This window comes from Dermochelys coriacea, chromosome 5 (genome assembly GCF_009764565.3).
Source record: "Dermochelys coriacea isolate rDerCor1 chromosome 5, rDerCor1.pri.v4, whole genome shotgun sequence".
NCBI classification, from domain to species: Eukaryota; Metazoa; Chordata; order Testudines; family Dermochelyidae; genus Dermochelys; species Dermochelys coriacea.
Genome location: NC_050072.1, coordinates 117,222,637 through 117,238,271, shown reverse-complemented (window position 1 = coordinate 117,238,271; position 15,635 = coordinate 117,222,637). Strand labels below are relative to the sequence as shown.

The 15,635-nt window shown below is 42.2% G+C and overlaps 1 protein-coding gene across 11 annotated transcripts in view; it reads right to left on the bottom strand.

Moving 5' to 3' along the window:
* Nucleotides 1-15,635, bottom strand: part of LOC119855619 (intraflagellar transport protein 74 homolog) — a 165,735-nt gene that overhangs the window by 49,122 nt on the left and 100,978 nt on the right. Inside the window, exon 1 of one of the 11 annotated variants that reach the window (XM_038401998.2) lies at nucleotides 2,858-2,994. The exons of 9 other annotated variants lie outside the window; for them this stretch is intronic. Coding sequence is in view for 1 of the 2 variants with exons in the window: in XM_043515101.1 (XP_043371036.1) it covers nucleotides 2,863-2,887 (25 nt within the window). In the remaining variant the exon portion in view is untranslated. Of the gene's footprint in view, nucleotides 1-2,857; nucleotides 2,995-15,635 lie in introns of those variants that run through there. One more of the 11 variants, XM_043515101.1, reaches the window with a different exon arrangement.

Here is a 15,635-nt window from a genome sequence, read left to right as displayed (position 1 = left end):
GTACTGCAGTTACCACCCTTTCATGTGCCAACCCAGAGAACTTGCATTACATAACAGAGAAATAAAACCTTCTGGAAAGGATGTAACAGCCATTAAAATAAATGTTGTATAAAGCCAAGGGTCAAAGAAGTCAAGTCATCTTGTAGCACATTACAGAAATGACTCATTTGAACACAGCTAAAGTTAAGTAGTTGTACAATGCAATTGTGGCCAGTTGGGTGTGTGCATTTTATTCATTTTTTATTTACTGCATATATAGGGTCTAAGCTTGCAATCTCTACTCAGATGAGCAGTTCTTCCTCGCTTACTCTGGGGCCAAGTCTCCTCTTGCTTTTAACCAAAGTAAATCAGAAGCCACTCCACTGAAGTCAATATTTAAGGATGAAGCTTCTACAACAGGTGTCTGTTTCCTACAGCGCATTGGGTGCATACTGAAAAGAAGCATACCTCTATAGACGTCAAGGGAGCTATGGCAATATAGAACAGCTGAGGATCCGGCCCATATTCTGGCAACCCATAACTAAACATGGGCCTGAACCAAAACACTAGATCCTAATTTCCCCAAAGTCTGGAGAAGTTCAGATTCAAATCTCGATCCCAACTCCGTGACGGAGGTGGGTTCTTACATGTAACTTGTTCCCCTGGAATGGTGGAGCTTGAGGCAAGGTTGCAAATTAGAATGAAAATGCATTGATATAGCTGAGAGCAGAGGGCTTTCATAGCATCTGCATGGACACAAATATGGATACCCCGCCCCGCACCTTCTGGTCACCTTTTGGGGTGGGATGGGTCAGCATCCCCATGCTGACCTGGTCTGAAGCTGCCACAGCAAGTCATTCTGTAGACCTCTAGCCCTTAGAGGGGCACATACCTTTTTGACAAGCCAGACAGCTCCCTCCCCTCCCCCCACTTTAATGTGCAGTCAGGTCATTTGCTTACATGAACATAGATTTCAAGTTCGAAATATAAAAATAAAGAGAACATCCCCCAGCACTAAATGTTCCCTAGTGCGCTTTGAAATTGGAGTAGGTCACAGTGCGCTAGGGAACTTTTCGTGACCAGCAGCAGAGTCTACACAGTCCATTAGAACAGTAAGTCTCAACCAGGGGTACGTGTACCCCTGGTGGTATGCAGAGGTCTTCCAGGGGATACATCAGCTCATCTGGATATTTGCCTACTTTTACAATAGGCTACATAAAAAGCACTAACAAAGTTAGTACAAATTAAAATGCCATACAGACAATGACTTGTTTATACTGCTCTATATACCCTATACTGAAAAGTAACTACCAATATTTATATTCCCATTGATGTATTTTATAATTATATGGTACAAATAAGAAAGTCACCACTTTTTCAGGAATAGTGTGGCTGTGGCACTTTTGTATTTTTATGTCTGGTTTTGTAAGCAAGTAGTTTTTAAATGAGGTGTAACTTGGGGTATGTAAGACAAATCAGACTCCTAAAAGGGGTAAAGTAGTCTGGAAAGGTTGAGAGCCACTGTGTTAGAGCGCAGCAGGCTAGTGCAAGGTACATTTACATCCCAGCTTCTTGTCTTCTACCTGACCATACAGACAAGCCCCTAGGAGAAAGTGCTGATACAGTAAATTTCTGCTACAAGCCAACTACCTACAGCAGGGGTGGGCAAACTTTTTGGCCCGAGGGCCACATCTGGGTATGGAAATTGTATGGGGAGCCATGAATGCTCACAAAATTGGGGGTTGGCGTGCAGGAGGGGCTGAGGGCTCTGGCTGGGTATGCAGGCTCTGGAGTGGGGCCAGAAATCAGGAGTTCAGTGTGAAGGGGGTTCCAGGCTAGGGCAAGGGCTTGGGGTGCAGGGAGGGGGGTGAGGGCTCTGGGATGGGGCTGGGGATGAAGGGTTGGGGGTACAGGAGGTTCTCCAGGCTGGGACTGAGGGGTTCAGAGGGCAGGAAGGGGATCAGGACTGGAGCAGGGGTTTGGGGCACGGGAAGGGGTTAGGGGTGTAGACTGGGTGGCACTTACCTCAAGCAGCTCCTGGAAGCAATGGCATGTCCCCCTTCCGGCTCCTACATGGAGGTGCAGCCAGGCAGCTCTGTGTGCTGCCCTGTTTGCAGGTGCCGTCCCTGCAACTCCCACTGGCCTCAGTTCCCAGCTAATGGGAGCTAGGGGGCAGCGCTTGGGGCAGGGTGCCGGAGGGGGGACATACCGCTGTTTCCGGGAGCCGCGTGGAGCTATGGTACGCCCAGAGCATGGCCAGCCCTGGACCCTGCTCCCTGGCGGGAGCTCAAGGGCCAGATTAAAATGTCTGAAGGGCTGGATGAGGCCCCCAGGCCATAGTTTGCCCACCCCTGGCCTACAGCTTCCCTGCTTAGCCTCCTCTCATGGCCAAATCCTGCTATTCTTATTCAAGAGGAACTCCCGCTCCTTAATCTGGCAAAACTAAACCTTGAAGTCAATGGGAATTTTGCCCAACCTGTGACTGAAGGATTTAGCTCTCTGAGAACACAATAAACACAGACAGGAAACAGGTTTTCTCTCTATCAGTGAAGATCCCCTGTGCTTCCTTGAAAAAATCCTTTGACTCCTGCCCCTCTCCTTGTAGGACTGACCTCTTCAGGAAGGCAATTTGCTGTGAATGCAAAGGGGGTTTGGGAAAAGGAGGCACCCGCAGGCGGCGAACACTGGAAATGGGAGGTGTAACTTACAGCGAATTCCCTGCCAAAAGACTATTGAAACAGAATTATGGCTGCCCAGTGCTGCCTTGTGCCCTTCCAGAACAGGGAGTGGGGCTAAACTTAATCCTCTGCTAACAAGGAAATACAGAGTTAAAGTCATGTCAGTTCCACTGCACCCTCCCACTCCCCATCATACACACCTTTCCTCTGTGGAGACAGCAATTGGCCATGTAGAGACAGAGAGTTTTGTGTGCTCAGCACAACTCCACTTGAGCACAACTAATGCAAGGGTTGCACTGTCCCTCACTAGGCTATGTCGAGCAGGACTGATCCAGGGAATACTGTAGGTGGTTAGCACAGCTCTCACCATCACTTCCAGTGGCTGACAGTCCACGAGGGATGCCAAGAAGAAAATGGGTGGTGGGTATAAGAGGCCAGGGGAGGCTAAGCCGCCACAAACAAGATGCAGTGCATCACCCTCTGGAGACACGCCGGCCTGACACCTTTAGAGCACTACTGCTGAAAGGGTGCCCAGGCCGTAGCCCCCTGTGCTCCGCCCCGAGGCCCCACTCCCTCTTGTTCTCATCCCCCATGAACCCACCCGCGCTGCTCCTCTTTCCATCCCCACTCCACCTCTTCCCCCGAGGCTCCCCCGCCCACTGATCATGGCTCTCTACCCTCTCTGGGCGGGCAGGGGCAGGGAGGGACTTTGTAGGATGGGAGAAAAGAAGGAGGGATCTGTGGGGAGGGAGAAAAAGGCGACAGGTGGAGGGGCTCCGATAAGAGGGGGAAAGGGTAGGGGAGAGCCTAAGGGAAGGGGCAGAGCAGGGCCTGGGGTGCAATGGGGGTGGTGTGTGGCTAGGGCCTCGGAGGAAGAGGCCGAGCAGGGCTGGGGGAGGGGGCAGGACCATGGTCTCAGGGTCACTGCCCCCCCACTTCTAGGAAGCTTCCAGCACTCACGCCCAGCCTCCCCAAATGCGGGAGTCTTGTGCACTCTCCTCACAACCCCTTGCATATTCTAAGTGTCCACCAAAACTCCTCCTTTGCAATGGCATTCACACACTGCCATGTACCCTGCCAGTCCTCTGTGCCATGCTATTGCTCAAGTAACTGCTATCAGTGGGTGCGCACACATCACTGTGCACCACAAGGTTCAGTCAGGAGTAACTGGAAGAGGTGACTCAGAGGAATTCTTTGGCACTCATCCCAGATGCATGCCAATTTGCAGACCTAGAAAGCCTCTCTAATAATTTTTTAAATATTGCTGCCCCAGACACTAGCTGAGGTTAAAGCTGATCTGGTGATCTGTTTAGGGGAGATCAGTGCCATAATTTGAGCCACAGCTATGTGCAAATATATCATAAGAATGGGATAAATGTAATGACAAGTCTTTTATTTCTTGGCAATGTACCTCTGGAACGGAACCCCTTGACTCAATAATCCAAAATTTGCACCCCTAACCTCCCCTGGATTCCGATGAAGCATGGCAATTTTCAAGACAATGTGAATACGTGTGGGGATATGAGAGCACTTTGAAAAAATTCCTGATAACCTTAAGAATGGAGGCCCTAGCTTTCCTTCATAAGAGCAGTCACTCAGAGTAGCTGTGCCAGCCAGACCAATAGAGAGCTCCGAGGAAACAAAAAACCCAACCACATATCTGAGAATTGGATGATGTTTGTACAGTGTTTTGAATATGTAAAGTGCTAAGTGCATTAACTACTTATTCATTAGTATTATGATGAAGCAATGTGAGAAACAGGGAAGGAAGGTGGCAGTGGGAGGGCAGAAGGAAAAGAGCTTCTTAGGATAGGAATCTGAATTTTAGGCTTCATTATTAACAACAGGTAATTAGGAGTTGGGAATGCTCAGCATCAAAAGCAGATTCCCTTTGAATTCTGAACTTAGCAGAGAAATAACAAGAGCTATACCAGGAGAGAGATGGATATGTGAATATCATGCAGCATCCATCCAGTAAAGGAGTGGACAAGGAATCAAGGCCAAGGAACTTCCTTGGTGCTCTGGGTTACTTTGTTCCTGCGTGGCCTATTTCGATCCCATATCCTGGCAGATTTCTTCCAGGAAGCATTCACTGATTCCTTCAATCCCTTCATGGAGCAGTGGGCATTGTCCAGTGTTCCCTGCTCACTATCCCTTTCTGGATGCCTTGTTTTGACCCTATGGCCCACCCCTGCCCTGTTTTTTCATTCTTCCCCCCTGCTGTTAAGTCGATCCCCTTATTTCTTTTGGCCCCTGTACTCTGTTGAGGTGGAGGTCTTTGTTGTTTTTATAGGGAGAGTTGCCTTTGAAGACTGTGCTCAGCACATGGGCATCAAGTAAGCTGGATTTCTCCACACTTCAAATACAATTCACTCCTTTCCTCCAAGGAGAAATTGGAGGCAGGAAGTAGCTGCTCAGGAAGCACTGGCAGAGAATTTCCTCTCTCTGGGAAAGGAAAATTGGCCATATCCTGAAAGAATTTTCAAATGGATTCAGGTAACATGACTATAGTGCCTACTACAAAATCGGGCCCCACTAAAATTAGTGGCAAAACTCACATTGCCGCCATTGGGGCCAGGATCTCAATCCTAGTCTTATAGCTGTCAACAACCCCATTTTAAAACAAGTTGTGCCCAGGCAACAGCTGGCACTAACTCATTACATGAAACTTTTATTGGCTGTGGTTCTTGAAATATCCTTAAGGATGTGGGCAACGTCTGTGTGTACTTGGGGCCTACATGAACCTGCATTTCCTCCTGCACTGTGGATAGATAGAAAGAAGCCCCTCCTGAAGTGCTAAGCTGCTCCGGTGAGATGCTCAACACCCCCAGCTGCCACTGAACTTAAACGGGAGTTGAGAGCACTGAACACTATCCAGGATCTAGCCTCCAGTCTGAATCAGGGACTGAACGGGGAAAAAATAAACCCACAAAATAAGTTACCCTCTTGAGACGCCACTCTCAGTGCAGACTAGAAACTTATTTTTCTTAAATGAAAGCTTAGATTCTTGCGCAGAAGACAGGAGCTTGGAACATATCTCATGATTAAAACACAGCCATAGAAATATAGAGAGAGCTGGATTAGATTCCTCGCTTTGCCACAAGCTTCCTGGGCAAGTCACTTCACCTTTCTGTGACTCAGTTTCCCCAACTGTACAATGACATGAGAGTGGGGGGTGGTGAGATTGACTTCATTTGTATTTGTATGTAAACTAAGTTAAGATACTGGAGTGGAACTTGCAGAAATGCCAAATATTATTATAGTGGTAATTTGATTGTTCCAATTACCACCCTACTGCCTTGTAGCGAAGAACCCTTCTTCAACCGTTGGGAGGTGGAAACTTATCTAAGTAATCACTTCAATACACACATCAAACCCTTTTATTATCCTAGGTAGAAACAGTGTCATTAAACAGAGCCTATAAAGTAATATATCCAAAAAGTTTAGGCTGGATTTATATAGGCCTTTGCTATTGTTGGGAAATTAAATTAGTTTTTTCTCATGACCCACGTGGAGATATGAATATAAACCAAATGGACACCCTAGCAACAGGATGGCTAGAGTCTGTACTTGGCCTTCATCCTCAGGATAGAGAGAATTACACATTAGCATTTCAATGTAGGGCCTTTTGCTGTGTATTTGTTATATGACATTATGTAACTATGTGGTTTAAGACTAATTTAGAGTATATTGAAAACAGACAGCCCAGTTTTCCAAGGCATCAACCTCACTTCTTTCAAGTCCCTTTAAAAAAACATTTCGTCCATGAAGCCCACAAAAGTGAGTTTATCATCTAAAACAAACACTAACCACTAAGTCTCCTGCACCTCTGGATTTCTCAGGGTGTCTATGTTTTAGATAGAAAGCTCTTTGGGATGTCTTTATTTTTGTGTATTGTACAGAAAAGAATATATTGGCACGTTGGTGGCTCTAAACAAATTCATATTATTAGTAGTACTACTAAATCTAGTTAGAAACCAAGAAATACATCATTTTGGCAATGTTGTTAAAGAAAGTAATCAAACCTGACAGCTTCTCTAACAAATCTTTAAAATGAAATGCAGTATTTTATTTATTATTATAAGTGCAGAACTAAATTAACCAATACTGAAATTTACAGTTATAATTTCATTGGGCCTCACAAAGAAATGAACCAATTATGGACCTAATCCTGCCACACTTACTTATAAGAATAGAACAATCTTTCCTAATAGAGCTGGTTAAAAAATGGATACAAATTTTCACAAAAATATCATAAGAACATAAGAATGGCCATCCTGGGTCAGACCAAAGGTCCATCAAGCCCAGTATCCTGTCTTCCGGCAGCGGCCAATGCCAGGTGCCCCAGAGGGAACGAACAGAACAGGTAATCATCAAGCGATCCATTCCCTGTCGCTCATTCCCAGCTTCTGGCAAACAGAGGCAAGGAACACCATTCTGTTATTTTTGGGAGGGAGAGGAGTGTTATTGATAGGTTACACAAAGGCCTATCAGGGATGGTCCGCTTTACTTGGTCCTGCCTCAGCAGATGGGGCTGGACTTGATGACTTCTCAAGGTCTCTTCCAGCCCTATATTTCTATGATTCTATGGTGGACAAAATTTAAAATGTTGACTAAAAGTTTGGTCAAAATTTTCAATTTCAAAATTTCAGATCTCCTTAACTAGTGGGAATGGTTGAAGTGAATTGTAAAAATTTCTGACATAAATAAGGGTTGTGGAATTGGGCCATAAGCGCAGGTTCATGATAAACAGTCCTCCCTTCTTTTTTATTTTTAATTTAAAAGTATTTGCTGAATGTTATGGGCTCTGGTTTCCAGAGTCCATCTTATGTAATCCAAAGTCCACTGATGCCATGAAAAATGCCAAATGTTTTTGGTGACTAAAAGATAACAGTGACCAGGTACTTTCCCAAATGTAGTCAGATTCTTGCATCTGAGTTCTGTTCATAATAATAATCATAGAAATGTAGGGCTGGAAGGGACCTTGAGAAATTACCAAATCCAGCCCCCTGTGCGAGGCAGGACCAAGCAAATGTAGGCCATCCCTGGCAAGTGTTTGTCCAACTTGTTCTTAAAAACCTCCAATGACAGGGATTTCACAACTTCCCTTAGAAGACTGTTCTCGCACTTATCTAACCTTATAGTTAGGAAAAACTTTCTACTATCTAACCTACATCTCCCTTGCTGCAGATTAAGCGCATGACCTCTTGTCCTAGCTCTAGGCAATAATGCCTGGCTCTTTTGATCAAACAATCTCAAAGCACTTCACAAAGATAAATAAAAGTCATCATCTCCATTTCAGAGAGGAGTAAACCAAGGCAAAATGCCTTGTCAAAGGTCATTCAGCAAGCTATCGATAGAGCCAGGCTGAGAACCCAGGTCTTCAGAGTCCCCATCCAGTGCAGTAACCTGAAGACCAAACCGCCGCCCACCAAACTAACTACCCTCCTGAAAGCTCAACCGCAGTAGAAAGACAAAGTTGATACATCATTGTAATTATGTTATTGTTCAAGCCCGTCTCTGCCACTTAACAGCCAGAAATAATAAAATTAAAGCTTTTGCTGATAAATAGCAGTAAGGAACAAAACTTGAAGCCTGATTATAGTCAATGGAGTCCCTCTGATTTAAGAAATTAGAATTTAAAATATAGACATCAGTTGATTCCCTTGTTCTGCTTTCTTCTTATTCATTTACCTAGCCCAAGACAATTATGTGCCTGCTCTGTGTAAAGCATGGATTTCATATACTGCTGATGCCCAGATTCTGTGGGACTGCGTATCTCTTACACAACACTGAAGACTTGTTCTTGAAACAGGAGGAGCTTGGTGTTATCCTCTGTTGGGTTTTATAAGGTAACATGGTGGTGATGATAAAGATACCCTCGCAGAAGATGAGTTCTATAAGAATAGTCTACCACTAGTAAGGGAGGGACTTGGATGGGAGCCTGAACCATTAAAGAGTATTTGCTTTGTGGTGAAAAGTAGATCAGCAATTTGCCATTGCTAACAGTCTCATTTTGAAACCAGCGATGAAGGAAGTTAAGGTGAATGATGTGTCACTTGTACATAATAGGTCTGATTCTCATCTCATTTGCTCTGGTGTAATTCAGGAATAGCTCCCATAAAGTTAATCCAGTTATTATCCTGGTCTAAAACTGACATAAAAGAGGAGAATCAATCCCTTGGCTTCCTATACACTTTAGTCTATTTTATTGGTCATCTGTGTGATCTCTTAAGCTGATGGAAAAACTAATCGAAATTGATTTTCAAAGATACACTGGTATAAATTGAGATTCAGGTCCCACATTTCAGTTTTCTAAAAATAAAGGATGGGTGTACAAAATCTAGAGAGAATACAAATGTTTTCACAACATGAAAAGAGAAAAGCCTAGGCAAACAGTTGTTTCAGATGCAAACACTATTTTGCATTGTCAAAAATGCAAACACAACTGCATTCTGCTGGCACATGAGAACCAGAGAGACTTGCTGGAAACTGAAAATGAAATTGACCCAGTGTAATTTCACCCTCCAGGCTGAATAAAATGCAAAAAGTAAACAAACAGAATACATGATGAAAAAGAAAACACATGGTTAAAGTTATTTCAGTTTTTAAAATGTAAGCTTTAGTCATTAACTAGAGCTGAGAGGATAATGAAAAAACAGATTTGCAAATATGTTGGTGAATTATACAGCCCTTTTTGGTGAGCTTGCTCTTTTCTCTGTGTTTGACCCTTATCTTGCAAATGTTAATGTATTTGCTGAGTTTGGAACAGGTTTATCAGACTTAACTGGAGGATGGGTATCACAAATGTATACTTAAAAAGTTACACGTGTTTTAACTGGTTCATTGCAGATCCTGCACTCCAGCCTGTCACTTTCCAGTGAGCTTCCTTGTAATCACAGTGAAGCACAATGAAATTCTTTCATGTGTGGGTAGGGCACTGGCCTGGCAGACCCAAATTCAAGTCCCTGCTCTACTTGATTCAGAGCAGAGTTTTTCATCCCAGACCACTAAAAATCAAGCAGAGGAGGAATTTGAATATTCCACATCTCAGGCCCTAATCACCAAGCTATAGTCAGTCTCTCTCTTTCTTTGACCCAAAACTTTCCTGATGAATGTTTAATGGCAACTGATACATCCCTGCAAAATGTTTCAGCTTCGACGAATCAGCATTTTTTACCAAACTGTAATTTCAGTGACAATGTTCTTACTAGCTCTACTCATCTCACAATATGCCCATCTCATTTGGATTATCATGGGATTTCACTTCACTTTTATGGATTGATGGGTTCAGGCCTGGCCCAATGCCTCCATGCTCTAGCTATTCCTAGCTGCTGGAACTCCTCGTATCAGAATAACTCTACTCTAACTTACACCAACCGCAGACACATAGCGGCACTGTATAGCTACCAAGATGATACAGAGCCACCTTTGCAACCCCTTAGGTTGTGCGCTGAGTGCAGCCTGCCCAGACTGAAGTGGTAGAGCTTTTGTTTCAAACTGTCTATTTGCAGGGTTCAGACAGTTGTACAGCACGTCACGTTTGCAAGGTTTTCTTTGCACACATATACCTAGAAAGTTAATAAAAACCCCAAACCCATAGATTTTACAGCCAGAAGAGACCATTATGATCGTCTAGATTGACCTCCTGTATAAAATTACTACTTTCCACAGGACACAGCATTTCACCCCATGATTTCTGCATCAAACCCATAACTTCTGGATTAGCTGTGACAAAGAGTTTAAATTCTGCACACTTTGACTAAGTTTAATTTTTATGGAAACTACTGGAGCCAACAGAAAAGTACCAGGACACTGTGCCACCACCTGCTGTAACTAATTCAAGTGCTGCAGACAGAAAGAATTGTTAGACACTGTAACTCACCCACTCCCGGGGAGGAGGGAGCAGAAACCCTGGCCCTGTTTCTCCTTTAGCAGATATTCCACGTTAGAACTTTTTTCAAAATTTACAGGTGCTGATTTAGACCCAGGTCTCATCAAAATATCATATATAACATCATGATCATACTGAAATAGCTGATGGTGAATCCAAGTGTTGTCTCTATTATTTGTTTTAGTTAGAACAAGCTTTGGCTATACATGTAGAACAGAATGCAAAACACTTGAATTTAAGTTCCATTTGGCTTTGGCTTAAAACACATGATTTGAAGTGCTATGCATTTTTAGTTTATATCTCAATAGTTGGAGAAGCAGGGCAAGAATGACTTTGTCTGTGAGAAACCTTATTGTTGAATAACACAGGCTTCTGTTGGTGAGAGACACCACTGAGGGGGTTGTTTACATTTCCTTTGGGGGGGAAAACACAATTATTTAAATAAAGGGGGGGATGTTTCACAAAACAAAAATAGAGCTCTTGAAACCCCAAACTGCTATAACTTTCCACTCTAGGCAACTATAAAAACATGATGCAAAACAGCACTCATTTGTCTTTTCATTTTCTTTAATTTCATTATGCCTCATTCTGAAGAATCTCTGATACAGTATGATTTGTAATATAGTTTTGATATTTTTTAATTATATTTGTTTAGCTTTATATACACACACACACACACACACACACACACACACTGAATTATAGTTATGCTGTAAAGATGCTTTTGCTGAAAGACTTTGAAGGTCATTTTTCACCATATATGAATTGAAATAAAATCCACAAAAATAACTCGTAGTTTTAGGAACCCACTGGGTTATCCCATTCTTAAGTTTTAGGAACCCTCTGGATTGTCTCATGCTTGGTAGTCTGAAAATTCATAAGCTTCCCACCAGCAATAGTTGGCAAAATGTATTAGAACTTGTTTTTAATTGCTGTTGATTTTTCCAGGTTCATAGCTGTTAAAATGAGGCTCAGACACTAACATTGCTGAAGCCCAATGTGAAAGACTGTAATAAGTTCCCAGTCTGGTTCAGAATCCTGTTAACAGGCCAAGAACAAGTCCTTTAAAGTGAAGATGAGAACACTGAAAACTATTCCCATTCTGAATTAAACTGAGATGGGCTCAAGCCATGACATTGGGAATTGACTCCAAACTTCAGAAATGTCGGGGAAGGAGGCGGTTTGATCCAGAGCTTTGGTTCAGCCCATCATGATGCTAAAGGCCATGTGCAAAGTGTAGAACAGAATCTCCACAGAAGACAAGACTGTTCACATTCCTGGTTTTGCTACAGGTTTATCACTAGCATTAAACCTGTCCCTTTTGTCAGTACAACGGAGATGTACTTTGGATTGTGTACTGTTGGAGAGAGGCATTCATTATATTATATCTCACTTCAACAGCATCTTTGGGAATCAAGTCCTTTGGCTGTGGGTGATGATGAAGTAAAGGAAATTACAGGGCATTTCATGTAACCAGGAGTCAAGCCCTGAGGGATGGTCTCCACATTGGAACAAGATTTTTGCCTATGCAGCAGCACGCCCACAAAAGCCCACAACTATTTGGGACAAGGTTAAGTCAGTTCACAGTCTGCCAATTGTATTGACTGTAATGTCTCCCCTGCTTAGGGAATGTCAATACTGCTTTCCTGAACTCCGCCTGTTATATCTAGAGGAAAGGGAGTTAGCATTGTCTTCCATCACTCGCCGCAAGAAACATGATATCACACTTGAACAAAAGCGGGAAAGCTGACAGATCTATTGAGATGGGTGTGACTACAATACACACCTAACTGGTCAAGTCCTGTGGAAAGGGCTGGGACTGGCAGCTCTTCAATGCTGAACTCAAACGAGCATACTGTCCATGTTTATTGCTAATCTGTGAAGTTTGCTTTTGTTTCTCACACGTTCACATGACTTCATGGATTTTACTTGCTTCCTGTAGCAATCAGGTATGAGTTGGCTTTAAAAAAGGGAGACCCAGGGGAGATTTGACTCTGAGAAAGGGGTGTAGTGTTGTCCCATTCAGCTCAAGTTAATGAAGCTCTCTTTTTTATCTTCTGTATATAACACTCAGTGCATTGCCTATCTGCCTCTAAAGTGAAAAGTCAGTACCAATCTGAGAGTTAAATAGGATGCATTGCTATACATCTACAACAAGCAAGCAATCCACACCACAAAAGAGGAATACGAAGTATACAACCTAATGCAGCAATAATTATACAACAATATACACAAACTCACCACATTTTATGTAAACTTTTTGGCCTGCAGATAGCCACAGACCTTTCCAGATACTAAAAAAACCCTCAATACTCGAAACCCTTTTATTGACCATTCATTGTACTTCTGAACATTTTTGTGACCTATAAAGATCAAGAGATTATAGAACAAATTATACTGCAGTGAAAAATTCTGTTTTCTTTTGTTACTACCTTCTGTCTCTTACTGTAGCAGTCTGCAGCTATATAGCACATTCCATTTTATCTAGAGATGGCCTGGATCCAGAAAAATTAGATCTGAAGCTACACTTTCAGGGATGAATAGAAAAGATGGTTTGAGGCCCATCTCTAGGTTTATCAAGTTTATGATTTGTATCTTACACTGAGGATATTGCCTAGAAACAGGTCAGGTGGAGACACTAATAGTATGAGCATATACTTCAATGCTCAGAGAGAATCACATGGAAAGAAGATAATACTCAGAACAATGAGTATTTGAGAGAAGCATCTCTGACCCTTAAGGCTCTTAATGCTATGAAATAAACTTTGCATTAATAAAATCATAAATATACATTTACCACGTATGGGAAATCCATACCTTACAATTAGTACTATTTAGACAAGCAAATGATGTCTGGTAATAATATTGTTGAGTCAGACTTGTTTTTAAACAGTATTTGTAATGAACCAATCTGCTGTATTTAATGCATATTATTCAAGCTTCAGTGTTCAATAATTAGTTTCTAGAATCAGCAGCTGGAAGAGACTAGCTAAAAATAAATACTAAATAGAACACATATCAGATTTTTATCAGTTAGCTTGTGTTTCACCTCTCTATTTGTGAAGCAAACAGTAAGAGTCAACATTTACAACAGATTTTACAAAAAAAACCAAAAACATGTGGTGATCATTTCCAAACAACTGGCTCAGAGAAAAAGTTAACTGGCTCAGCAGAGGAATCCACACTGTAGCATATGTAAGCGTGAACAAACAGCAGCTAGATTAAAAAGGGTTTAGCTACAGATCCCAAATGCATTCAGCCACCCTCTGCAAAGAATCAGGGCATAATCCTGCTACCTTTGCCCAACGTGAGAGATCCTTACTTATGCAAATAATCCCACTGAAGTCAATGTGAGAATTATGCTAGTAGGGATACCTCAGCAGAGTGTGGCTTTTAGGATCAGACCCTTTTGTCTGTACATTGAGAAACAGTAAATCCATGGCACCTCAGCAATGCTATCTCAGTAACTAAAGCAAAGTCTTCCATGAAATCATCAGGGTGAATTCACAGAGAATTAAATGTGCTAAAGAGTCCATGCTTTCCAAAATACATCCATCCAGTTTCCAGAGCAGATCATTGGGTTGGGATTATCCTTTCAATGGGGTAGACCTTGGTTACTCTTACTAGTATAAACCTCGATAGCATCCATCATTATATATTTTTGACAGGTTTCCAAGTCCCATTTAGGGCTTATTTCCTGCCCTCCGTCCCTATTTCCGCTGGTGTTGAGGTTTGGAACCGACAGCCATTTTGAAAAAAAAATTTTGATTATTTTTTATGTTTAAATAAGGGGAGTGTTGCATGCTTGTGCTTTGATTGTTTAGAGAAAAAGGTTGAAAGAATAGAATAAGAGAGCTTAAAGATTAAAAAAAGAAAGATTTGGTAAGATTTAGAGTAAAAAAGGAAAGAAAGGTTGTGAAGGGCCAAAATTCATTTGCTGTGGATGTAAGATCTTAACTACAGTTCTGCTAAGAACTTTTCATATAGGCCTGGAGTCCACAGCTTGGCCTGAGCCATGGGGGCTGGCTAACAGAAAACAATACATGGCTAGGAGAAAGTTGGGGTCAACAGATAACCTTGTGTGTTTCAAGTCAGTAAGCAGAGTCAGCCTAACGCCGAGTGTAATTGGGCATCATTATCATGAGTTATAGACACATGAAGTGTTGATAAAGGCCTCACGGTTACTCCCTAATGCAGAGAGGAGATAGTGGTACAATACCCCTCAGATCCGAGACAGAGTTTGGGGAGAGGCCCAATATGACTGACATGAGTTATGACTCCCTCCCCTCACGGATGTATGCCAATCCTAGCCCACAAAAATGCAAGGGTAAACTTATAAACAACTGTTATTGTTAAGTACTAATTACTGCTTTTTTTGCTTTAAATCTCCAGGAATGCACCTGTTGGTCAACTGGGAGAGCTGCTACCTCATTCCCCTGGACCCCAAAATTAGGATTTAACCTATACATTTTAATAGACATAGTTTGGGGGTAATTACCTGTGTGTCAGAAATATATTAATTTGAGCTTTGGGCAGAGCCATCATGTAATCTTTTAGACCACTGGCTTATTGTGCTTATCTTGTCTTGCCGCTAGAACCTATGCAGGGGCTTGGGAAAAACCATCCCCATTGCTTCTCTCTGACCAATGAGCACCCTATATAATCTATTGTAATTAATTGTTCTGCAGTGTCTCTGAGCCTAATAAGCAAAGTGACACTCCGCCAGCATTGTGCGTAATAAACTCCTGTGCTTGACTCTGCAAGGTGTGAATTAATGTTCCTTCAGGTTATTAAAGAGAAGAAAGATTGTTTGGTTAGGTTTAGTAATGAGAGATGATTTTAAAGGCCTAGTTTGGCATATTATTAAAGAATAGAAAGAGAGAACTTTAAAAAAATGGCAATATTTGTTTTTAAAGGGTTAGTTTGAAAGAATAGAGGCAAGTTATTAAAGAAAAGAGAGATTTTTGGTTAGGTTTAGTAAGGAGAGGTGCTTTTAAAGGACTAGTTTGGTATGTTATTAAAGAATAGAAAGAGAGAACTTTAAAAAAATGGCAATAATTTTTTTTAAAGGGTTAGTTTGAAAG